Raw genomic sequence first — 25883 nt, 5'->3', positions numbered from 1 at the left:
CCTTGATCTTACCTTCTCATCCAAGGGTTATTCTTCCTTGCTGTAGCATTTTCCACTGGCCTCAGGGGCCTGCAATCCCAAAGGCTGGTCTTACCACTAGAGACCAAGGCAAAGAAGATATAAGTACCTCAGCCTTCTCCATGTCCTTTGTCATGTAGATTCCTGTCCTGCTTGGCAGCAGGCCCACACTTCCTCTAATGTTCCATTTGCAGCTGCAACACCCGTTGTCCTCCACATCCCTTGCCAGGTTCAGCTAGGTGGATCTGCTTTGGCTTCCCTAGCCCCATCCCTGGACATTTACACAGGATCTCTACATCCCTCACAGCAGGGGATGTACCAGCAGCCTTCCACACAGACTTTTTCATGGTGGTGCATGGCAGGAAAAACCTTCCACCCACCCCATGCCTGCTTCATGTGTTTTTACGTCTGTTCTGTTCTCCTACAGAGCTCCCACCTGCTGATCAGGAAACACAGCAGTTGGCAGAGATGTGTAACAGCGCTCAGATGCACGTTATCACTTGATCAGCAATGCAAACCCATTCCCAGAGTAACTTCTGTACTAGAGCACACATTGAGACACTCAGTAGTTGTGCCTGCTACCTGAATGGGGTGCTCAGGCATTTGGATTTTGACCAACCTCTAATATTAAAGAACAGACTGACAATTTTTAATAGGCCATTTTTTATTGAGAGTTAAGATCATGTTTCCCCATGGTGCACAGGATGCACGATGAAAACAAAATACAGAAGATCACTTTAGTAAATACACACTGGTTAAGCAATGCTACTTTTTGGCAAAGTGCTATATTTTGTCTGTTTTCAGCTTGTGTTAAACTATTAAAAATAAGAGCCAGACATTCTTCCATATCAAAAGGACTGCTACAAATAGAGAAGTGGCTCTGGAGAGAAGCTGCCATATATGCATAGACTGATGTACAGTATCAATCCTAACTGAAATGTCCCTTTTGAATCTTCAAGTTTGCTGCGTAGAAGGCACAGTTTAAAATGCAATTCTGTCCATTGACCAATACGTGTGAAAACACAATTTCAGCAAAATTCATGAATATCAATCAGTATGAGACAGTGCAAGGCCTCCACTTTTACAAGAAAAAACCCCACACTTTAATACAACTTAAAAAACCATATAAAAAGCCACACAGCTCACTATTAAAACAGAAAACCCAAACAAATCTAATTGCCCAATAGCTCCAGGCACAAAACAGGGCTAGACCAACATAAATATGTAAAACAAATTAACAAAAAGCCATTAATGCAGTACTATCTCACACAATAATATGGTTTCCAATACTACAAATTGAGAAGCACAGCTTTGTGCAACAAAATAGTTTATATCCTGAAAGATATAGGTTTTCATCACCAGAAAGTCATCTAGTAATGTAGTATAAAAAGATCAGTATCTCCCAATTCTAGGAGCAGTCTAAAGTTGCATTTATTTGCCTACTGAGAAGAACAGACCAAGGCTCTCATTGTAATGCCTGGGAGCCTTATGCCCTCAACTCCATCTCCCTGTTAAGAGCTAAGGGATTACTTACTCCTTCCAACATAGGGAGGTGGAGACTCCATCTTCCTTCATTTCACTTTAAGAAAATTAAAGCTGAAGGAAAGTATTTACCTTATATAAAGAAAAGTAATACAGGAAAGCAAAGAATTTTCCTGAGCTAGAAAGTTGGCAGTGAGGAGATGGAAGTTTAAGCCAGACAAAAAGCTGGAGTGATAAAGGTAGATAATCTGAGGGCAAGTAAGAGTACTTGTGAACAGGTAAGAGACTGGTGAAACTACAGCTATCTGCAGATAAACCAGAGTATTTGGACCAGAACAGAATTGTTGTATAGACATGGGCACATACTGCTGAAAAGAACAGTAACAAAATTTCTGTTTTGGAAACTCAAGATGTGACTAATTTTATTTTCTTTCAGTGTCCATGTGAATTCAATGTGTAAAAAAAAAAAAAAAAAAAAAAGACTAGTGTGTCCAGGAAAGCACCTCTTGCTTTTATACATTTAACTATTTTTCAACATGCCTTTGCAACACTCCTAACTAGTTTCAGTGAAGCAGCACATCTGCAGTGAAACAGAGGTTATAAATGCTGTTTCCTGTATGCCAAGTAGGTTCCACTACAATTCCAGCTGCAGAATGTGCAACAGTACCACTATATCAAGGTCAATCTGAATTGTTGGGGTTTTGCTTCAGTGAAATTGAAGCATTTGGCTGAATTTAAAATACTTCATAGGTCTGGAATAATTCACATTATCGACCTCACCTGATTTCAAAGACTCCCCATGTGACTCCTTATACCAACTTCTGTATAAGGACTACTGGAAGACACAGTTGAGTGTAATGTTAACACTTTAATGCCCTAGGCACTAAACACAAGGGAAAACACAGTAAGTCACATTAAGCACTGAAAGAAAGGAGGATAAAGTTACTTATCATTCCTCCCTTCTTTCAGTGCAGATTTCTTCTTCCTCACCTCCATGCTCATTTAATCCACTTCCCAGACTGATCTATCAGGGTTCAGCACGCTGTATGGCTGCTGTGGAACACAGTTTTTGTTTACAGGTGAACTTTACTTCACCTGTAGTTGTAGTTAGCAGTGCCTGCCAACTTCCAAAACATCTTGCACAGTGTTCTTAAGAAAACTACTTGTTAGTTTTCAATGGCTTTTCTTTCTTGTTGGCCCCAGTCCTGCCTCCAATGGGCTAGGAGAACCACCACTGCTGATCAATTTTTACACACCCTGTTATCGCCGTGTTCAGTTCTCTAAGACTGTTTTCCAGCATCTGCTTCTCCCTGCCTCACACTGCCCTTCATTTCAAGTCCCCATTAACTTGGACTTCATTTTCACAGAGAGAAAGAGAGAAAATTAGGAGAACTTCTAATGAAAGCCTCCTTCTAGCTATTTTTGGGCTACTCTCAATCTGTAAATATCAAGACAATCTAACAGCAACTTGTAGCTCAGAAATAGCTGTCCATCAGCAGTCAGCTACTGATGGGACTAAAAGAACAGTCAAGCCACCATCTTTTTTCTTTAACTAGACTAGAGATTAAATGAGACAGGGTGGGGGAAATACATGTATCAAAGACAGAAATAGTTAGAGAAAGGAGTAAGAACTCAAACTGTACCAAGTAAAACCCAGTTCAGTTCTCTGTGTTGTGCATCTGCACTTTACCCATAGGTCCACTTATCTTTCCACTCCACTGTGAGGTACTACATCTGTAACACCGGTGCCATATCATACTGCAACAATATTGGGGGGACATTTAACCCTCTTCCAATATCCATATCAAGTACCCAACACACCTGCACAGACTCCACTAACACAAGTAGGTACTAGGCAATTTAGATGAGATGTCCTTCTTGCAACAGCTCAGCACAGCTATGTAATATCCACTGGCAGCTATAGAATTTCCTCATTAGAAAGTAATCATATATGCTGAATACAGACAGATACACAAGCTGTCAAGTACTGGTCATTAAAGCATACGGCTAACCTCAATTTTTCTAACTCCATTTTGAGTAATGCAAAATGTAACTGATTTCCATCTCAGTTAAGTTTCTTTAAAATACTAACTAAGAACCCATCTATACATCATAGTTTATAAAACAGCACACAAACTATTGTACTGATAGGCTTCCAAGACATTGATATTTAACATCAACATTCATAACTCGCTGCAAGACGTTTGGAGATTTATGTGTCTTTTCAAAACAATGCAACACTAGTTATGATTGTGTTTGAGGGATTGACAATCAGCTTCAGATTGACTACACTTACCTACACATGAAAACAAGAGCAACCTAAAAAACAATTAGACCCTAGATTAAAACCACAAGAACCATCAGTAATTGAACTGACGCTGGCAAGGCTGGTGAACAAACAGTCCGTTGTGCTTGATTTGCCGAGAGTGGCAATCCCTGGTAAGATTTTGGCGACGGAGACTGTTTCTACTGAGACAGTGTCTTTCATTATGTTCTTTTATCCAGTGGGTAGGACGAAAGCTCTTGTTTTTTTCCAGAAAAGTTGAACGAGTAGCAAGAGCCGTGACATAGCAGTGAACACGCTGTCCTGTTTCATTTCGGGCCTCCAGTCTAGAAATGTAACAACAGATATCAGTCGTTAAGGAGGTGCACTGGAGAGACAAGTAAAATAAAGGGTAGAACGTGGAGATCAACACCTAGCATTTCAAAAGGGCAGCCTTATTCTACTGGACATAGATTTGGGCTGAGGCAAGGTCAAGCCACTTACCACGCTGGTAAGTAATGAGTAGTGCTGCCAATTCACTTTCTGTGTGAGGGCTCCACAACAGCCTTTGGACTTCCACCACTTACACTATCGTGCTCCTCCTTACCCACCCCAGCTCCCTAAGCCCGAGATGCAATACACATCAGAAACACAAGGCAATGTGTGTCACACTGCTCCAGCTTTAGAAGACTTGGAGTTATCCATCAGGCAAAGTTTGGTTTTAAATCATCTTGAACATAGGTGGTTCAGCCTGAAAACAGAAGCACACTAATGAAAGTGCATTTCAACTGCCAGCCACACAAGTAAATCCAAACAATGTTCATGCAGAGGAATGGGAAAGATAGATCAGTTGTGACACACACAGGAAATAACTTAGAAGGATTGTTCCTCAACCAGCCCTCTAAATTTCGTGAGCAGAGAGTCAGCAGTTTTGGCAAACCCTTCCTTCATCATGCAACAGTGAAAAACAAACCAGCAGCCTATGCAAGCAGGGACTGACATATTGAAAAAGGACTTCCCTACTTGAAAGAACAATCACTGGCACTTCCTGAAACTTCAAAAGTAAAGTTAAAAATAGCCTGGCCATTTTAGCAAAGCAAAACCCAAATCTGAGTGCTACAGCTGGTGCAAGACCAGTGGCATCAGAGCTGCTTGCCTTCTCTCTTCCCACCCAGGACCCAACAACCAGCTGTCAACTGGCGAGTGTGCTCAGGAAAGATGTCTGCAAGACCAGGAACTTGCTCAGGCATGAGCAAGAGGTCTCTTGGGAAGTCTGTTTTTCGGCACTACCATGACTCTTCTGGAAGGGCTTAAATTGCATTTATTGTAGGCAGTCTCTGTAGATGTAAATCGGGTCTGCCATGTCCATGGTATGCCCTTTGCAGCCTTACTCTTGGGGGGCTGACACAGAAGTGATCTCCTCTGCCTCCCACCACTCCACACTGGAGGGAATTACTCCTTGTCAGCAAGGGAATACTCCCTGCCTTCTACCTTTTTTTTTTTTATTTTAAATATCCTAATCTTGCTTTTAGATCCTTGGGTAGCTAGATATGACTGACTGAAGGCTAGACACAGCAGAACAGCCAAATATGACATGCTGATTTTCCCATTTATTCACTGGATATTGTCCTAAACCTAGCACTTAAAATATCAATCAAGAAATAAGTGAATAACACAGCACCAATCAATTCGCAGTGCACTGTAAATATGTTCTATGTGGATTACACCAGGTTAATACAGATGAGGGTACCTGCAAATATGGGGCTACTATTTTCTATATGGGGCAATCCCTTAGCACAATCAACAGTGCTGGAGGTGGAACTTCAAGCGAAGCTGTTCTGGGGAAAGCTGTAAGGAGCCAGGAAGCCACAGCACAATTATTGCAACCCATATTTCCTAAGCAAACTCTTAAACTAGCAAAGGGCAGCAACTGCTAATACAAACTGTTGTGGTTTTGTTATGGAAAAATATGACTAATCTGACAAACAGGGGGAAGTTTATACAACATCCTTTTGCTTTGAAAGGAATTTAAAATGAGAAAATAGATTTCCTCCACAAAAGGAGAAAAACTGGTTTAAACTTGCAGGTGGAAGATACTTAAGCTTATCAAATACCCTTCCAGCACTGGTTTGCAAACTAATACTCTTCTATTTGTCAACATAAAGTGAAACTGGGATAGCACAGGTGGTTTGAATTGGCTAAAAGGCCACACGCTCTTCCAAAATGTAGCATTTTGGTACCTTAGTTGCCTTTGGTAGCCTGGCACTAGCAAGCCCTATGCACTGAGAGAATAAGGCTGACAAGTCTCCATTGATATTGTCAAAATAGAATTTTAGAGGGGCTGTGTCTTAAGCCAGACCATCACTATATACATTCACTGCTGCACTCCCACCATCTATTCTGCTAGAAAGCAGAAGTGTTCTGCTAATTGCACTATAGAGCCAGACCTCACAAGAAACATTAAAGGCTTCAGACCCCACCCCAATTAATATTTCAGTAATTTTTCTGCACTTAGCATTTTGGCTTGTTAAAGCAGATGTAGTTAGGCTTGATCAAGTAACATCATTTGGCACAAAGGTTAGTCCTAAAACCAGTATTGCTTTGGCAGACAAGGCTCTAGAGGAAGCAGTGTTGCTAGCAGCCTGATCAAACAAAAAGCACTGTCCCAAAACAGTAGTACTTACTGTGCCAGTGTGCCTTAAGCAGCTTTTCTTGGCCCTATAATGTTAAATGGCCAACCATTAAACCACTAGAGACTTCAAAACAGCTTTTGAAACTTACTGTAAAATCAGTGTAATCAATGTTCCCAGTTTCTGCAGTCTACCTCAGCTTTAGACTTTTCTTGTCCCAGTTCTGCCACCCAAAGTAACCAATATAAGAGCCTAGATCTTCTGACAAAGCAACAGCACAGAATTCAGTGTGAAGAAACTTAATTACATGCCAGCTGAAGATCATCATACCTTTAGCTTCCCCCCACATTAAAGCAGCTTAACTGTACTGTTGAGACAGGATTATTCTCCAGAAGAATTTATACCAGTATCCCTAGTTCAAGTCACTGAAAAGTCAGTATCCAAACTTTGAGTGTTACACTGCAAATTGGTATTTTAGATAAACTGGTTTACTGTCTTTTTCCAGGGCATGACTTGCAGCCTCCAGTTCTTCTGCAGATTACTTCAGACCCTCACTTTAAAGGTGCTGTGTGCTCATAGTTTCTCCCTGTTTAAGTTAAGCTAGACCCCTGATGCTTAACATCATAAACTGCTCTCCCCAATTATACAAATCCTCCACCCAAAGACCAATAGTATCAGCACTATACTTCAATATTATACAGCAGCACATCATCTCAAAGTCATATGTTTCTTTGAACTAAGAACTTAAAATACAGCAAGGAGCTGATCAGAGAAGTCAATAGGCATCTACCTGCAGCAACTTCACCCTACACTCATTTCTTCCTGTATATCAAAACTTAGTATACTATAATCTTTTCTCTTTTTATTTTTCTCTGTTTGTTTTGTTCTCTTTTTTATTATTGCTTCTAGACATAAGCAAAAATAAGCTGGGATGAAAAGTCAGTCTTTGTATTAACTGGGATTCACAAAACACAATTATTTCAAAATCAATGAATGCATGGGCACATGAGGGGTCATAATGGCAAAGAAACAGTATTTGTATACATCTACGTATACTATATTTGTATAGCTGTACACACAAGTCAAGTTGATCTTATTTTGCTAAAAGCAAAAGTTTACAGCACAAAGTTTTGTGAAATATTTTGGGTTGCTTTTGTTTCACAAGCTGCTTGTGGAAAAATTTAATCCTATCCTTATCTATCATTATGTTGAGGAACAAAAAACACCCAAAAAACCAAAAAACCCACCCAAAACCCAAGTCCCTAGATTTCATCTCACAAGGTGAATAGGTATTAATCAGCAGTTATGAAAAAAACATAGAGCTGTGAAGGGGGCAATGTGCTTTCATATGTACATTACTGGATATACAGTGAACTGCCAGCAGTTCAACACGATTGGGACACATTCTGCAAGGGAGTAATTAGGCTCCATCAATATTCATTGTAGTATCAAAATAGCATACCCAGCTGTTTCCTGACACAGTCATCTTGTATTAACATTTTTCTAAGCAGGTAGGCAGCCCTGACCACCTTGTGTAGTATTCATGCTTTATTCACCTGCTCTGAAATACGCTGGAAAATTCAGTATTAAGTGTCTAAGTTGATCAAGTAGAAACCAGATATTTTCAGGAACAGAGCTGCTTGACAAGAGAATTCACACATACCTGGGACTACCTGGGCTGTGAAACTCCTCATCTCCACATCCAGTCTCATTAAGGCTGTGACAGGCATTATGGACAGCATACACAGACATGCTGGGATGCTCTATTAGGAGGTTCTCCATCGGACTGGTTTCCACCTTGATAGTGGTCAATCCACCTGCAGTAAAACATGGGGGAGGGGTAATAAACCAGCTCTCCTCCATAGGACATGACTCAAACTGGATGAAGCAAGACTCGCTGGCCTCCGGCAAGTGTTCCAAGGGAGACGATAAACAAGAGAAGACGGGTGAGCCATCCGTGGCTGATTCTTCAACAATGTCTGCTTCCTCCACAGAACAATTAGTGCAAGTGTCTGCTGTAGGTGACCATTAGTCAGTGGAGAGGAACCCATGGATGTTGGTGATCACAGGAGGTCAAAAACAACAAGGTTGCACGTAGTCAAAAACAGAATATGAAAAGAAAAAAAAAAAACAAGAAAAAAACAGAAATAAACCTCTTATTAGCACATACTGAAGTTTTTACTTTATAAAGCAAGAGAGGAAAAAAGGCAAGCCATGTTAGACATGTGAAGCAACTGTTATCAGTAAAGCTATATAATTGCGTAATAAGTCAAATATACTTTATCTGTACAGGTGGTTCTGCTGAATCTGTGTCAGGCTTATAAACCTGACATCATTCTTCTCACCAGTTTACTCAACATATTTTAGTACATTTGTTTGGAAGACACCCTACACTCTAATCCCACACTGGTTTTACTTAGATAAAGGTTCTCCAAGCTACTGGTTTGTTCACCTGGAAGTAAGACAAACAAAAGCCAGAGCATGACAAAGGCAGAGCTTATGTCTGACAGACATCTTACCTATAAAGTCAACTAGAATCCACTCGTCGTCTTCTTTCTCACTGAACTCTGGCTCTTGGCTGGACAAGCTATCAATCTCTCCCATGAGCATGTTATTTAACCTCTGAAACATTACTAAGGCAGGAACAAGACTTTGGCTGGTAGGTCGTTACATCCAAGGTTCAAGGCACAGCTAACACTGTTACTAGCAGAGTGGCACAGACTTGAGATTAAAGTGCATAGATGCTTTATCAGCTTAGGTATGGGACATGCAGAGGCATGACTTGTAAACAGTTTATGTGAACCTGCAAAAAATGATGACAAGGGTCTTAATGACAAAGCAACAAGTAACAACCCCGGGGGAACAAGTTAAAAGCCCCCTTGCTAGTGTAGTCGGAGCTACCAGTGAATATTTTCCTCAAAGAGGAGAGGCAGGTTCACTGGTATTCACAATCCCCTCCCAGCTAGATATGTATAAAAAAACCCAAACAAAACACCAAAAACCAACAACACCAAAAAGGTCTCCCGTGGGAGCTGATTGCCTTCCCCTCAATCCTCCTCCCCATGGAAAGGTCTGTTCAGTTGTCAGTCTCACCTTCTCCTAAGAGAGGGGAGGACTCTTGTACGGGAGCCTTGTGTCTATGCTCAGCAAGGTGCTCTCCCAGCTCCCTGCCTGTCTTCCTCCGGGTCAGAGGGGGATGTGAAAGGCAAGTGCATATTTTCTGCTCCAGACAACTCATCTCCTTTGTTGACAAAGAGAAGCCCCTGTGAGGGCTCTCAAGGAAGCTTAAGGCAGCGTTTCTTCTCTCTCCCATCACACTCAGTTCAGGGCCACTGCCTACAAATTAACAAAGTAGGAAGGCACATCCTGTCTTCAGGTTCAAAGTGCACCAGTTACCAGTGGGATCGTTTTCACAGCAACCACCCAACTAGTCATGTATGGTAAGTCTAAGGAGCATGGAAAAGTATCATGTATGCTAACTAAACCCAATGTTTATTTCTCAATACATTTCCCTAAATCTACATGTAACTGGTCACCATAAGCCTGAACTCTGCATTTGGCAATTAAGATGAAAAATCCCATTAGTACCAAGAAGCTGAATGTTCAAACACCTCAGATCAGCATGCTTACAGCCTTTGATATTTATAAATGAGCCAATAAGGAGAAGCCATTAAAGTAGCTAAAAAAGTGAAGACTATGGGAAATATATCCACTGATTTCACTACAAGTTAATTTTGCCATAGTAATATTTGAATCATCACAGCATGTCAGAATCATTACAGATTAAATACCTGTTTGATAATTTAACAGAGAAGAATATATGCAGGTAAGACAGTATAACTGCCTGCATTCAGAAAGAGAGAGAAAACACACTACACTAGACAAACTCAACCATTAAAAGAAGATACAACCCATTAAGATTATTATTTAAGGCCAGTAATCCCTGTGTCACCCTAGAACTTTCAGGCCACACTAAAGGGTCATTTGGGCCTCCTGTGTCATCTTATCCCAGGACACCAGACCCCATCACCTACTTTTTCAATGCAAGGACAAGCACCTGCTCCATACAGTACTGCTTCTGTACACATTTATGCAGCTTCCTCCTTATTCAAATAGCACAAAAGAATAGGAGTAGAATTTAAAGTAGTCTTCAGCAGCAATATGGAAAGGTACAGCAAAACTCAAGAAGTTATGCACACTAGTTCCTCAACAGAAACTATCAACTACAGGAAAAAACAAAACCAGAAACAACTGGCTCAGCTGCAGTTGTGAAAAAAGTCTATTTTTAAGGACCACACTTAAAAATGAAACGTCAGGGCTCTCTTTATGACAGCTACAAAAATGATCAGAAGTCTAAAGAAAACTGACAAAATTTTAAAAATGGAAAGGCTTAACAGAGGGAAGGCAAAAATTACAACAGTACTAAATTATGTGAAGAAAGAGGCAAACATTTATTGCCACCTTCTACACTCAGAGCAAGCAGAAGTGACTTTAAACTGCAGTAAAGTTCAGCTTTCAGTGGTTACTGGCAGGAAACACTTTTAACCATTAAGGTTGCTAAGCCCTGGATGGGTTACCTAAGGAAATGCCAAATGCCCACAGTGTTCCTAAGCACCTTCTTGAGAAGGTTTGAGTACTTCAATTATAGGCAGAGCTTACCACGGATACGGAAATGAACTCTGAGTGAATGCTTGAAGTCTGTAGCTTTCCAGCTACCTTCCACTTCTTTCCCTAACACTCTCCTGGCACAAGGCCTATGAAGAAAAGAGTTTGTTTTTTTTTAGGCTAACTAGCAAGCCACCGCACAGCTGCTGATCAGCACTGGCTCTCCCTGTACTCCCACACACATGTGCTGCCTCCTTCCTAGATCAAGCCTGAAGGTACCTTCAGGCAGAGGCCGTCTTTTTGTTGTTGCAGAGTGTAGAAAGATGAGAGCTGACACTCCTATATTAAGTCTCGAGGCATCACAGCAGCATCAAGTAATTACCTTCTAACAAGCAGAGATCACTGTTCCTGAGAACATAAGCTAAACAAACATCAGCTTTTGACCCACAACTGTCTTTCTATAGATCAAAAGCAGTTTGCCCCATTTTCCCCTTCCCCCACCCCAAGGAGGATCCAAAAAAACATCTGAATCATTCAGATACCGGTTGATGTTTTGACATCCTTTTGGACAAGTGCCTTTAAAAAGGCCACGCTCATGTGCTATTGTGCAAGTCAGAAGGCGACCAAGAAGTTACACTGTTATCCAGGGCCACCGTTCGGGGAGGAAAACGGGACAGAGACCGAGAGAGATTTTCAAGTTCTTAGGCAGGAACTATCAGCTGCAGGAAAACATAAGGCTGGGAAGAACTGAGTCAGCTGTAGCAATGATTAAGAGGCTGTTACAGATAACATATCCAATGAATGTCAACAATAAAGTATCGCTGCACTAAAAAGAAGTATCTTTTTCCTTTTTTTTCCTAACCTAACAAAGGAGGTGCGGTACGTGCTAAGCAAAAATCAAACAAAACCCAAAAATTACATCCCCAAGCCACTGTGCAGTTCTCTGCCAGAGCGAGCCGAACCCTGATCCCCCCGTGCCCCACCTCACAGCTCTTCCACCACCACCAGGAGGCTCCAAAAAGCCGCTCCGAGCGGCGCCGGGGGTGACCCGGCAGCGCCCGCAGCAGCTGCGCACCTTCCCGGCCGCGCTCCGGGGCTGGGCGGGAGGCACGGAAGGCACTGCCGCTGCTCCACAGCCGGGAAAACGCCAAACACTTCCCGGCCCCGGCGCCTTCCCGGCAGAGAGAAGCCGGGATGGACGCACAGGGAAACGGGAGCTCCGCTGTTGCTACTGGTTTTCAGCGCTCAGAGCGCAGGACACCATCACAGCCGGGTCAGCGGCAGTGCCCGGTGCCGGCGGCGCCCCCACAGCGAACTCACCGGACCGCAGCTCCCCCGCTCCGCGTCCCCGGCGCCTCCGGAGCCCTTTGTTGTCACGGCCGCGGCGCCGCTGACGGACCGGCCGCCGGCCACGCCCCCCGCGCCTCCACCAATGGGCGCCGCCACCGCCTGTCGCTAACGCACGTGACGGGCGGGTGGGCAGCGGAGGGGGCGGGGCCAGCCCGCCCAGACCCGCCCTCCGCCCGCCCGGCCCCGCCCCCGCGCTGAGGGCTCGGGATGGAAGGGACTCTAAAGACCATCCCATTCCAAGCCTTGCCCTGGGCGGGGACACCTTCCACTAGACCAGGCTGCTCAGAGCTCCTTTCAACATAAACATGTCCAGCAATGGGGCATCCACAGCTTCTCTGGGTAACCTGTTCCAGTGCCTTGCTACCCTCATTGTGAAAATCTATAAGGTCTCCTTGGAGCCTTCTCCAGGCTGAACGACCCCAGCCCTCTCACACTTTCCTCACAGGAAGTGTTCCATCCTACTAATCCTCTTGGTGTCCCTCCTCTGGAGCCACTCCAACAGGTCACAGAATGACAGAATTGGTCAGGTTGGAAGGGACCACAATGGGGCATCTGGTCCAACCTCTCGGCTCAAGCAGGTCATCCTAGAGCACATGGCACAGGATTGCATCCAGACAGTTCTTGAATATCTCCAGTTAGGGAGACTCCACAACCTCTCTGAGCAATCTATTCCATTGTGTGGTCACCTGCACAGTAAAGAAGTTCTTCCTCATGTTCAGGTGGAACTCCCCATGCATCAGTTTCTGCCCTTAGCCCCTTGTCCTATTGCTTGGCACCACGAGTAGAGCCTGGGTCCTTCCTCTTGACATGCTCCCTTCAGATGCTTACAGACATTGATGAGATTCCCTCTCAGCTGTCTCTTTCTGAGGTTGAACAGGCCCAGTTGCCTCAGCTTGTCCTTGTAACAGAGATGATCCAGTCCCTTGATCAACTTTGTAGCTCTCTGCTGGACTTTCTCCAGGAGTTCCATATCTCTCTTATGAGGTTCATGTCCTTCCTGTTCTGAGGACTGGACGCAGCACTCCAGGTGGGGTCTCACAGGAGCAGAATAGAGGAAAAGAATCACCTCCCTCAACATTTGTAAGGCTGAAGCACCTTAACTGGGCTGTAAAGTTTCCAAGTCACACACCTGAAGCCCTAGAAAACTTGTGCATTAGGTCACTTACCCCCTTCTTTTCTTTTACGAAAAAAGAAGAGGCAATGAATGTAAATGCAGCACTTTTCCTTTTAGCTGCACATCTCTCTGAAAGGAATTTCCAGGCAGTGAAGTTACTGCCCAGGAGAGCTGGTGTGGCCGTGCTGCACACCTTCAGTCACTTAATACAACTCTGAATATATCAGACAGCTAATAGTCGCTTCAGACTGCAGTGAATGCTGGCCAGGCAAATATCTGCGTCCTTCAGAAGATGGTGAAATGAATCAGTGATGTCTAGCCATAACAATTAAGGATTTTTCATGGTTTCAGTAGTGCCGAGGAATAACTTATTGCAAAAAAATAACATTTTGTACTAAAATACAAGGTGTGCAGCATGAGAGTATTATGGTTGCTGGAGTCCAGATAAACCTCTTGGGCTTTTAACCTCAGTGTTAAAATTATCTTTTTTTGTCCACTTTTTTTCTCTCTTTCTTTAGTGTTTCTTCTTCATTTTCTTGTAAGGACAAAGCTTTTCTATGTAAAACAAAATGGGGAAAGTAAATTTTGGGAAAACGCTGCAAAGTGCCTTCCTATTGGCTGGGAATAGGCTATGTAAGTTGACCGAGAAACTGCCTAGCTGTACAGTCTGCAATATTTTTGCAAAAACTTCAAATGTTTGGTATTTGATGATACTTTTCTAGGCTGAACTAATCTTTCCTGAATTATGAGATCAACTTTATTTTTACAATGACAGCATTATCAAGGGGCATAAACTGATTGTATGTTTGATTGAACTTTCAGTTTATAAGTTGAAACAACAAACGAGAACAACTACAAAGTCTCTTCAGTTTTCAATGATAGTGGCTCCAGCATAAAAAGGGGAGGGGAGATGGCAGAAGCAGCGCATGTCTGCAAATTCAAGATAGGCGACAGAAAATTAAATGTGTAGAATAAATGCCCCAAAGGATTAATCTGTATTGCAAAACTACATTGTGTTAGAGCACGTTAATTAAGGCAATACAAACCACTTAGTGTAGACAAGAACTGTCATGTTTGGCAGCTGGGTTACCTCAGGTCAACAACAACAAAAAATGTTAAAGTGGTAGTCTTTGTTTATACTGACTGTTATATTAAGCACTAAGTGTTAATCAATTAACATAATGTATTTTTCCAGTATAGGCAAGCCTTAGGAAAGCTTGGGTTGTATTTGAGACACAGACTTCTCATGAAGTTAAAAAGTCACTCTTTATATTTTTGAAAGTCCCCTGAGGAGTAATTGAAGGGATAGAACCTCTCCTCTTTCTGTAGTGTTGCTCTCAATATCTTTCTTTTTCATCTCACTTATTTCTTAATTCTCTATCACCACAAAATGGTGGAAACAATGAACTTGCTTATTTTTTCCTCCAAATAACATTGGCAGGAAAAGGCAGATCTAAAAGCTACCCCTCTTCTCAGCCTGGCAACCAGCATGCTTTTGTTCCATATCTGACTAGCACTTAGGTATATAAATTGTTTACAATGAAATAAATTATGTGTGTGGACTCAAATACCTGCTGACCAAGAGCCCAGGTATTTCATCCTGCACTTACTGAGGTCAATGATAAATTTTCTGGTGATTGTCGTGGTGGGGGTTGTGGCTTTATCCAAAGTCTTTCAAATCAATTAGCCTTTCTATTGATTCTAATGGTTGTTAGATCAGGCCCTCAGACAGCAAAAAAAATACAGTAAGTCTGGGGCTTGCTAGATGCAAAAGCTGAGTCAGAAACTGGCCTTCCCTTGAGGAATTTGACTCTTATATTTGTATTACAGAAAAATATTCTGAAAAGATCTCTGGAGCAAGGGAACCATTCATATTTCCAATAATACATGCCCTTGCATGATTCTGAATTTATTGGTAGGAGTTAGCGGAGTGTCCATTGTGCTGTGTGCTCAGTGGCAGCTTAATGGCACAGCCATTGCTGCTCTGTGTGTCCTGGGAACAGTAAACGACTGTGCAGCGGTACTCTCTTATTTGTATTGATTTTTCAAGATCCTACACATTAATGCAAGGCATGACCTATTGTCCAGGTTCCCACTGCGATGAAATACTACAGCAGTATTTAGCAGGCACAATATATGTCTAGCCGTGGAGTACAGAGTGACCTTCCTACCACAAGACTTGCGAGTTACAATGAGTGCATTGAGCTTATAACAAAGCACTGCCATGTGTTGTGCCTCTTGGAGAGGCCCCATTCTGCAGACATGCCTGTTTAAATGGTAGGTGAGAATACAGATCTATCTCTGTATTGGAAACACTGAGTAGCAGGAGGGAGAACCACACCAAATAGAACTTGCACAGATTGAAAAAATAAACTCCCTCTAGACTTTGGACAAGATATATCCTCCAGATAAAGATAAATAAAAATACTTTCCAAACAATATGTAACAAACAGCTTGGTATCACTCTGAGTGATTTGTGCAAACACATCCATCATGCCCACGTGGAAAGCACCTGGCATATTTGTACAGGAACCTCCACACCATTCACCTTTGCTGACATGTGTCATTGGTTTAAGGTCAGTGCAGCACAGCTACCAAAACCAAAGTTTCAGTTTATTGTTCAGTTAAAACCCGATGCCCTGAACCTAACCCTGATTAAGACAAAGTCTAAAGCCTTCGGCTCCATGGCTTCCATCTGGCTGTGGCAGAAAGCCCCGTGCTGTATAGGAAGAGATTCTGTGTGATTCTGAAAGGTCATCGCTGTCAGATAGAGTTTGGTCTGTCCTACTGAATACGTTATGAAGAAATATCTGGGGTTTATAATTTTAAAAATATCTCAAGCTTATGAATAACCACAATGAAATACTGTTGTGTTGGCTTGGTTTTTCTTTTCCTATGGAAAAGACACTAGCCGCTGTTCAAAAAAGCCCAAGCTTTTCTGTCCAAATTTAGGTACAAACACTTCAAACCTGCTGTTTAAAGCATGAATAGCCTGAAGAGATCCAAGCTTAAAAATGCACAGTCTAACATTTATGTCCTTGTACAAATGTCAATCCCATTTTTAAGTGGACTTCTAGATTTAAATATCAATCCCAACTAAAACAGGCACTTCCTTTACTGCTCTTCTTCCCCTGACTTAAGTTAGTGCAAAGATTTCTGCAACATTGGCTTCAAGATGACAGATTGATTGCTTCTGCTGTAAGTCACAAGTTTCTAATGCTATTTTCCCAAACAGCGAGTTACAATTTTGAGTAAGAGCAGGCCTTTCCAGACTTTTATGCAAAACAGGTGTTAGAGACCTGTTTCTTGTATTTCTAGAGCATGAATTCAGCGAATTCAAGAATCCAATTTTGACATGACTAGGAGCCTCATGATTTGGCTGAGCAAGATCCAAGGAGGCAGAAATTACTGGATATGATCCTCTAAACCAGACTGAAAAAGTTGAGGGATTTCATTTTCTGTGGAAGAACTATTACCTTAAAACATCCAACCTGTTGTCCTTTTCAGCAGAGTGCTGGTTAGAAAAAACCTCTTTTTCCTTTGAAACTGTCTAAACGCAAATCCTGCTTTTCGTATTGTTTGAGAGCAAAACCAGGTATAACTCTGTCTTCAAATTGCCATTGGCAGGAAGCCATTGTAAATCACAGCCAGACTGAAAAAATAATGGTAAGTTTTAGCCACACTTTGAGCTCTTTTCCTCCACTTTGTCAAAATAAAAATCCTCTCAGAAGTCAGTATAGATTCTGGTGGTCTGAATAGCTCTGCTTTTTTCTAGAGCAGTGGCAGCATGTGAATTGTTAGCTCGGGCTGGAGCATGCCAGGCATCTCAGCAGGTAGTGCCAGCCAGCAAGGAGCCAGGGACAGATGCCTTGTCTTGTGTCATTATGTGAATGATTTTTCTCCTGAGCCCAGAGGCATTCATCAAACATTTTCCAACAGGATTTTCTGTCCTCTCTCATATTTGTCTCTTGTACTAGGAGAAGTCCAGCATATTTTCACTATTCTAGCCTGAACCTGTCCTCTCCTTCAGTACTCAGTAAGAAAAGACTCTATTGTACCTCTGGGTACAGCCAGGAATCATGATCTTCACTGTTCTCTTCTTTGCCATGTGATTAGAGAGCCTTTCCACAAGCACACCTCCCTCCTACACAGCCAAGCATAGCGTTCTTAACATCTAAAAGGGAAATGACCCATGAGTTTTTTACTATGGCATTGAACGTGCATTTGTTACATTTATGAAATTCCCGCATGCTTCAGATGTTGACAGATTATTACCATGGTTATTAACCCTTCATCTTTTTTGTTCTTCGTTCCAATGGTGATGTTAGGATGATAGGCACCCCACAGCCAACATATAGGCAAGTCTGCTTGATAAGCTACTACAGGTTGAGTTTAGAAGGCACTTACCTTGATGATACAATTTATTTTCCTATGTTGGATTTATCTTTTTAATGATTGTCAGTTAATGTCCACTGAGAGCAATCTCTCTCTGTAGCATATCTATATTTTAAATCACATGGGAAGGACGGACAGTGTGCAAGAGTGCTTCCTCCTTAAATTGTTCGGCCCAAAACATGTTTTGTTCTGTGGCTTGCCAGGCTTAAAACCCTTCCTTGAATTTTTTCTGCAGAACCGCAGAGTCAGCAGACACGCCGTTCACATCTCTGAGGCATTTTTAGTCTCACCAGTGATCCATTTGTTTCCTTTCAGCTCTCCCACTGATTCATATGCTTCCTAAAATAGTGAGCACTATCTTTGTTCTGTTGTGATGAGTTACAAAAGAATTAGAAACATCAGTTTAGCACCAAGTAATATGAATCCCATCATATGCTTAGATGGGCTTGGATTTCAACTGTAAGACTCCATCTAATTGCAAATTACCACTATTTTTGAAAGCAGTCTTTTCAGGGTACAAAGCCACACAGCATACTTCTGCATTGTTATTCTTTTCAGCCACGGATGTTTCTTGCAAATACTGTGCCCAGTGTTTCTCAACATAGCTGACATCAGTCCCAATAGATTAAAAAAAAAAGGCCAAGTACTTCTGAGAGAAGATCAAATAATGTCTATTGCAATGAAGCTTGGGGTGATCATGGTGGATGAAAAAGATGTGACCTTTCCTGCTCCCAGGTCTCAAGTACTGCATTGGTAACAAAACCACTAAATACTTCACAATGTTCTTAGTTTCCATGTTCCAACCTCATTTTAGCATGTTATATATACAAATATATACCTGTGCCTCTGTGTATTTCATAATTTTTGCAGTGTATTAAAGTATATATGAATGTTTATGTAGCTCAGAAATATGAATGCCAGCACTTTGTGCCAGCTGAGCATGGCTGAATGAATAAATAGTGTGGGAGGTCTTGTCAGTGGGGTTAAGCATTTCATGGAAACCAGGTGCGAGCGTCATCATTGCATATGAAATTGCTGCAGCTCAGAATCTGGTATTACAGTCATCTGAGGAGCTCTTTTCAGATAGCATTTTAAAACTGGCTCTGCACAATAACAAATTAATGAGGTCTCAGTCTCAAGATCTGTGCTAATGAAGCCTCCAGGCAAGGGACAGATCGTACCACATGCCCTTCCAGTCTGGAAAAGTCAGTGTTCATAGAAAGGTTTAGCTTCCCTACACAACAATATAACTCCCCAGATGACATCAGGGATTGTAGTAAAACTTGCCAGCAAGGTCATCTTGTCCAGCCATTACAGCAAGAGCCCTGTAGTTCCAGATTTAGTTGTTAATCTGTTGCCTGGCTTTGGGCAGACTACAAAACTCAGCCTAAGTTCCTCATAGGTAGGATGTGGTCAGGTAGTTAGGCACTCCACTGGGATGATGCAAGAGAGTAGTTTGCACTTAACCCTTTTTACTCTAGGCTGTCTATGAACTTTTCAAATGGCAGTAAGGTGTTGTAAAGGTGCTTGGATAAGGTGAAGTAGAGATGCTCCCGGGGTATTCTTCCAGCTGATAGTTCAGCATGTGTGGTCCAAAACACAGAGAAAGTAAGTTAGTATGCTTCAATTCTTAAACATATACACCAAAACAGCACTTTCTTGGCTATGAGTGACAGTGTGACAGAATGTGACAACTTGACAGTGATGCTCTCAATCTCCAAGATCCTGGTATTCCCCAGGGCTCAACCCCAACAGCTGATGTGCTAAGAGCCATTTGCCTCACCTGTGCCAGTGCTTCGACACGTGCTACCTGATGTATTTTAAAGATACATCTTTCATCCTGCTGTGGTGAAAGTGCTCAAGTATTAGAAATGTTTTTTTATGAAAAATTCCTGGCAGAAGCAGGGCCTTACAGAGTCTTCCAGGGTTTTTGGAAAAACATCATGACTGGTTGTGACAGAGTGAGGAATATGCTGTGAGAAAACACACAGTTCAAGAGAACAGCTAAATAAAAGACACTGAAATTGAAAGAACCCTTTTTCTCTGTGCCTAAATTTTGGACATATTATCACTCAAATGTCAGTGTTTGAATTATTAAGGTGGTGTAATGAGATGTAATGGCCAGAGCTGCAAGGACAGTAAACATAACTGCATTATTATCAGGACAAGCTGAGCTTCCAATAGTGCAACAGGTCAAACAGCTATAATCATACCACTGTACCTTGAACAGGATAAGTGAAGGAGCCATGTCCAGGCTGCACATGAACAGACTGTACCTGGGCTCTGGGACTACAATTAGAGCAAAGCTGAAGGTTTATAGATCCCAGGCACAAATCAACGTGATAAAGCTAAAAAAATTTGAAACTAAGTTGGAAGAAATACAAGTATTCGACTCGGTATTCAACTGAGCAATTTCACATTAAACTACAGAGCTGGGATTGCTAGTGAAGAAAAATAGGGGGCTATTTAAGAATATGAAATCCAATATTTTATGTCTGGTTCAGAATAACTCACTGCAAAAAACACAGACTGAGGAGCAAATGAGTAGGGAGCAGCCCTGAAGAAATATTCTGGATGTTGCATACTCTTTCAAAAAAAGCAAACTACATACTGAGAGGCACAAATATAAATAGAGGCAATAAAATATATGAAGTGATTCTTCCACTTTCCTCAGTACTGGCAAAGATCAGCTGAAGCTCAGCAAGCCTGGCTTGGGCCACCATGCTTGAGTAAGATAAAACACTCATCAGGCTACAGAAGAGAGCAACGTGTATGATCAGAGCTCTAGAAAAGCACAATTTACATGAGAAGATTGGAGAAATGGGGTGCTGGCTCTAGTGAAGAGAACAGAAACATGACAGCAGTCTTCAAAAATACAGATACTGCAGATTAATAAGACATTCCATTGCAGCAGAAATAGACTTTGGTTAGACATTGGGAAAAACTTTCTAAAAATAAGGCTAATGATACATTAAGCTAGATTGCCTGGGGATTGTAAATCTTTTGAAAAGAGATCAGATAAAACTTAGTCAGTAATGACAGAGATTAAATTTATCCATCTGTAGAGAGTGGGATGGTATAGATGACTTCTTGAGATTCCTTTTCATCCCTATTTTCCATGATCATCCACAAGATGAGTGTTTGGTTTTTTTCTGACTTGCTTGTTTATTCATGCTATTCATCTGCTTCTTCAGCTTAGAAATGGAAATCCCATTATTCAGTCCCAGTCAGCACTGACTTCAGGTTTTTCTTGTACTCCATAGCAACACAGTGTGTTCAAGGTGAAAAGACATCAAGACAAAGTTTAAAACTGTGTTAAATTAATAACTTTGAAGCAACAATCATACCATACAAAATACTTATAGTTGGCGTCAAATCAAAAGAGTTCATGAAAACAAGTCCTAAGTCATGAGACTCAGGTAATTCATGGGGTCCTTTTGACACTTCAAAGAGACCAGGTTGCTTGGATGAGATGTATAAGTTTACTGGGGCAGGCAAGATGGAGTCAGGAACAAACACATTCGGATCCACTCTGCCAAGCAGCTATTCCCACTCTTGCGACAAGGGAAGCAGGAGATCTATCACCTTTTCACTATGCTTCCAGCACCATCGACACTTCTATACATATCCATATCCACTGCCAACAACAAGGAATCCCTCTAACACAAAGGAAGGGGCAGGTGGATTTAAAGCCTGCCCACAGTGCTCCCACTGGATGACTGGGGCCTTCAGTAGGATAAACGTGAGACAAGCTCAGCAACATAGGCCTCTTCCTGCTTCCATGATGCCTTTGATGTTTTTCTTCCTCCAGTGTTCCTACAGCAGTGGAATCAAAGCATTGAACAGCTAATCCTCCTGCCTGTATTCTGGAAGATTCAGGCAACATTTGACTATGTTTCTGTCTCCATGTAATTTTGGTTATTACTGAAAGAATTTCAGCTTGTTTTCAAACTATTTAACTCCATTACAGTGATCCTTGTTGTGGCACACTAAGGCACTTACATCTCGAGCAAGTGCTTTACAAGGATAAAGTGCTTTTACCTACTATGATTAATATTACTTCTCTAAACATGGAGGGCACTTTGGCTGCCCTCCCCCTAGGTTGCTAGAGCAACACACATCTGCAAGGACTCATTCTTCTAATCATGCCAATTAGGCTTATATAAAGGTATTTCAGTGAGCCAAATGCTGTGGAAAGCACAGTCTGAGGTCTGGCTGAAGACAAACCTCGTGCTCCAAATGCTAACAAAATTATTTTAAACTTCCTTCTGGTGTTACTGTGTTAGTCATGGCGAGCAGGAAGCAGTGCAGTGGCTCGCTGAGCTGGGCAGGTTTGTTTGCCTCTCTGATGGAAAGGAGCACAATGGGGAGCTTCTGAAATGCATTTCTGAAACAGAGAAGAAAGTGAGCTTGCATTTTGTTTGCAAACATTATCTTATGATCAAGCAAATTAAATTAGAATGCAAACCCAGCATGTAAAGGGGTGAGATTAATGATTAATACTTCACATCTAAGTGGTGCCAGATTAATGACTAATACTTTACAGCTATCCATTGCTTTTTGAATAAAGCCAGCCTGTGAAGAACATGTAGATGCACAAGTCATCAACAGTGAAAGTGCAGCAACTGTCTGATTGACACCTTTGACTGGAGCAATGTGAAAGCTGCAGGGCCCATATGGAAACTTTCCAGGCAACAGCAGTGTCTTTCTCATGCAAGAAAACTGCTCCTTTCCACACAATACAATTAAATTAAGAAGTTTGTACTAACTAGCTGTTTATTTTATTAGGTCTATCCTCCAGGGGTATTTTGCAACCAGACCATTATGTGGGAATAACAAACACTTTCTGAAAACTTGGACTACTTGAGACAGTTGTCATTAAAATATTAGCAGAAGACACTGACTTGCTGTTACATGACACTACACCATCACACTTGACATGTTTTGCCAATGGTGTGACTCATCATAGGAGTTCGCTCAAGACCGGCTATTGAAACACCGTCCAATTGCACTAATTGCTGGCTGAAACCTCCTGAAACAAAGAAGATGGTACCTTTAAAATGAGACAACTATGTCTAATTACAGCCTGTAATGGTCATAAAATAACAGTCCGAACATAACAGTATGATTGTTCAAATATGTAAGTCCATGCATCCAAAGAAATTAAAAAGTTTCAAAAATCAACATTCTGACTCCGATTCTAATCTTGTGTTGTGATGGACTTACTGGCCGGGCTGGAATATTATTTATTGTGTAGAATATGGAGTGACAGGTCTTTTCACACATTGTTTTCAGATTATAGAATTACAGATTCATAGAATGCCTTGGGTTGGAAGGGACCTCCCAGATCACCTAGTTACACCCCCCTACTGTGGACAGGGACACCTTTTTATAGGTAAGTATACAAAAATGGCACTTTGAATAAAAGTTCATGTTCCCTTTACTTTTAATGCAGTTACTGGGGGCCACAAATTAACTCACAGTTGTGTATGCACAGAAGATAGAACTTGAAATGTCTTTGTGTTAAAAGATGATAGTGGCTTATATAGGATAAAAGATGGCAAAAGGACCCCTTACACTCATAGATGCCAAATCCCAAATCCCATTTACAGACTTGCTAACTGTAGGCTAAAGTAAGAATTACCACATTGGAGCCATTTATTTTACCCTTGCATCAGGCTGTCTAGTGCTGCAGCCTTTGGTTAGGAATTAGATTGAGGAGCTGACTGTGAAATGACAACACCAAAATGCTTCCCTTTTTCAAAGAGGGCTGGGGTGGAGGCAACATAGCGTAAGAAGGCAACCAGAGAAGTTCCCCAGCTTAGTATTTGCAGTGCAAGAGCTGACCTACATAGACCTGCCTCCCAGAACTGAAGCTTTGCCATACTGGTGCTGAAAGGATTCCTTCCCTATGGTTTTTTGTCGTCAATCTTCCAACCTAATGCTCCTTTCTCCTCAAGGTTCTCAATAATTGTTCTGTTTCAGCAACCAGAGAATCACCATAAATCACCTTTCCACATTGGCACTTTATCCCCTTCTGTGCTCTTTAAGGTTTTGTCATTGATCTCGTCTGCCCTGCAACTCTTTTCACTATTTTACCTACATTTAATTAGCATGACCATTTATAATGCTCAGAACTGAACTCTGGACTGTTTGTGTATTTGAAAAGAGTTGGTTTATAAAAGGTGTTTTAGAAATGCTTTGAGATCGCACATCACCAGAAAAATGTGGGGAAATGAGAAGCAGGGAAGCAGCTAGGCATCACATTTTTTCCAGCAAATGCTACGTTCTTCTAGTTATTATGGTTGGCTGATAAGGAGCGCTTTTGGGGGTGATTGTTTCTACTTACGACTGCAGATTTCTGTAACAAAATTCCTATATATGTTTGTGCCCTGAAGCCCCGTGCAGAAGATCCTCCTGGCTCCTACCCAAGTGTGTCCCCTCTCCTAGGCCCCCTGGATCTGACAAATTGTTTTGTCCAAGCAGAGCTGGGAGGGATTCTCTTTGAGGAGTAAGAACACCATCTGTAAACAAAGAAGGATGCTAACTGCTGAAGGAGGTGTGAAGTTTCCCTATCTCCGATGGCTCTGCTTTTTAGGTTCTTCATGTGCTCAGGGTCAGGGGATGGGGGAAAAAAAATTGGCATTATTTCCTGGCTACATGGATATTTTACTATCTGTCCGCTTCCCTGAAGCACTTTGTAAGTTACTTCAGTGTGATGTCCACAACCAGAATGTCAGCTTCCCTGTTTCCTCTGCAGGTTTCTGCAGTTCTTTCTATTTCTACTACATTGTAAGTACTCTTCCCGAGGATACTCAAATGTTTTCTGTTCATCCAGTGAGGACTGATACTATCATTTACATTTTTCACAGGCACAGAATGACAGAATCAGTGGATTCTGTCAGTCTGGAATGTGCCTCAGGAGATCGTCTAGTTCAGCTCCGCTGCTGCTGCTGCTCAAAGCAGAGCCAACTAGAGCTGTTCTTGGGCTTCCTTTCATCATATAAGGGGAAATGTTCAAAAAGGAATGCTCACATGGACAGCTGAAAGAGCAGGATTCCACTGTGAGATGTAGCAGACCAATGTGACAGGGTGGGAAGCACTCTGTGTGACTTCTGAGGAACCAGGCTGAGTTTCAGAAGGGGACACAGTTGTCTGAGGTAAAGACTAGGCAGAAAGCAGTTTAACTGGACATTCAGGCCCAGTTTGTTGATCTGAAGAGCTGGAAGTACCCAAGTCTTTGTCAGGACAAATACTTAGACACCCAAGATCCTGCTTCTGCGTGTGCCTGGAGGTGCCATTATCTTAGTAGAGCTGGCTTCCACAGCATCTCTGGCACATCAGCATCCCTTACTCACCTCATGAACCAACCCAAGAAAACCTGAGTCCTCTTAACAACCATTTTAAAATAGGTACAAATAGAACAAGTGCAGAATCTCAGGAGCCTACGCAGGTGTCTCTACACTGCAGTATTCTGCAGTCCTGTCCCTACAATTGTTCCCTATGGTCTGCACTGTATAAAACTGACAAATCATTTAAGGGTATTTCAATTGAGTGAGCACCCCTGCACCCTTGCACAATGGGTTTCAAAAAGAAACTTTTTTCAAAAAGAACCTTTTTTCAAAAAGAGACTTGCAGGATTTGGGGAATTCTCCTGCTAAGCAGCTGACTCCACAGCCTGTTCTCACTGAGACTGCCTGGCACCTGCCATGAGGGTCTGGGATGAAGGAAAGAGAGAGCAGAAGAGGCTAGTTGCATACAATGCTAAGGGAAGAAGCCTGATACTGGGAGGCAGAGAGTAAAAGTCAAAGTGAAATGAATCTGTCTGTGTCCTTGCAGCTCTACAACTTTTGGACATGTTGCTGCCAGTCATTGGTTACAGGTGAGCTTCCCAAAGCATTGTCTCATCCCTGGCAACTGGCACACTGCCTGGCCTGCAACACCCTAGGAGTGTCTGTTCTGATGGAAAGTTTTCTCTGAGCCCTTTTACAAGCTGTTATAAGGGCCTTGGAGGCAGCAAAGGTTC

The 25883-nt window shown here is 42.1% G+C and overlaps 1 protein-coding gene across 5 annotated transcripts; it reads right to left on the bottom strand.

The window, feature by feature from the left end:
* Positions 1 to 664: 664 nt before the first annotated feature.
* TP53INP1 (tumor protein p53 inducible nuclear protein 1) lies at positions 665 to 12419 on the bottom strand. 5 transcript variants are annotated; one of them, XM_064648446.1, is made up of 5 exons: positions 12319 to 12419; positions 8913 to 9196; positions 8057 to 8408; positions 6448 to 6481; positions 3960 to 4110 (listed from the first exon to the last, which is right to left on the bottom strand). In XM_064648446.1, the coding sequence occupies exons 2-5, from the start codon at positions 9022 to 9024 to the stop codon at positions 4093 to 4095; spliced, it is 516 nt and encodes a 171-aa protein (XP_064504516.1). In that variant the 5' UTR covers positions 9025 to 9196; positions 12319 to 12419; the 3' UTR covers positions 3960 to 4092. The 5 variants fall into 5 exon arrangements, with proteins under 5 accessions (XP_064504501.1, XP_064504507.1, XP_064504524.1 ...); XM_064648464.1 differs by having other exon boundaries at positions 8057 to 8405; XM_064648431.1 differs by lacking the exon at positions 6448 to 6481 and having other exon boundaries at positions 665 to 4110.
* Positions 12420 to 25883: the final 13464 nt, after the last annotated feature.

This window comes from Pseudopipra pipra, chromosome 1, assembly GCF_036250125.1.
Source record: "Pseudopipra pipra isolate bDixPip1 chromosome 1, bDixPip1.hap1, whole genome shotgun sequence".
Taxonomy (NCBI): domain Eukaryota; kingdom Metazoa; phylum Chordata; class Aves; order Passeriformes; family Pipridae; genus Pseudopipra; species Pseudopipra pipra.
This window is presented reverse-complemented; position numbering and strand designations above follow the sequence as displayed.

What these genes read in the sequence shown, in the direction of transcription:
- TP53INP1 (XM_064648431.1), bottom strand. Translation starts at nt 9,024, where the DNA reads ATGTTTCAGAGGTTAAATAACATGCTCATGGGAGAGATTGATAGCTTG. An exon ending in GATTCTAGTTGACTTTATAG is followed by an intron (nt 8,409 to 8,912) that starts GTAAGATGTCTG and finishes GGTCACCTACAG; the next exon opens with CAGACACTTGCACTAATTGT. An exon ending in CACAGCCCAGGTAGTCCCAG is followed by an intron (nt 4,111 to 8,056) that starts GTATGTGTGAAT and finishes TTACATTTCTAG; the next exon opens with ACTGGAGGCCCGAAATGAAA.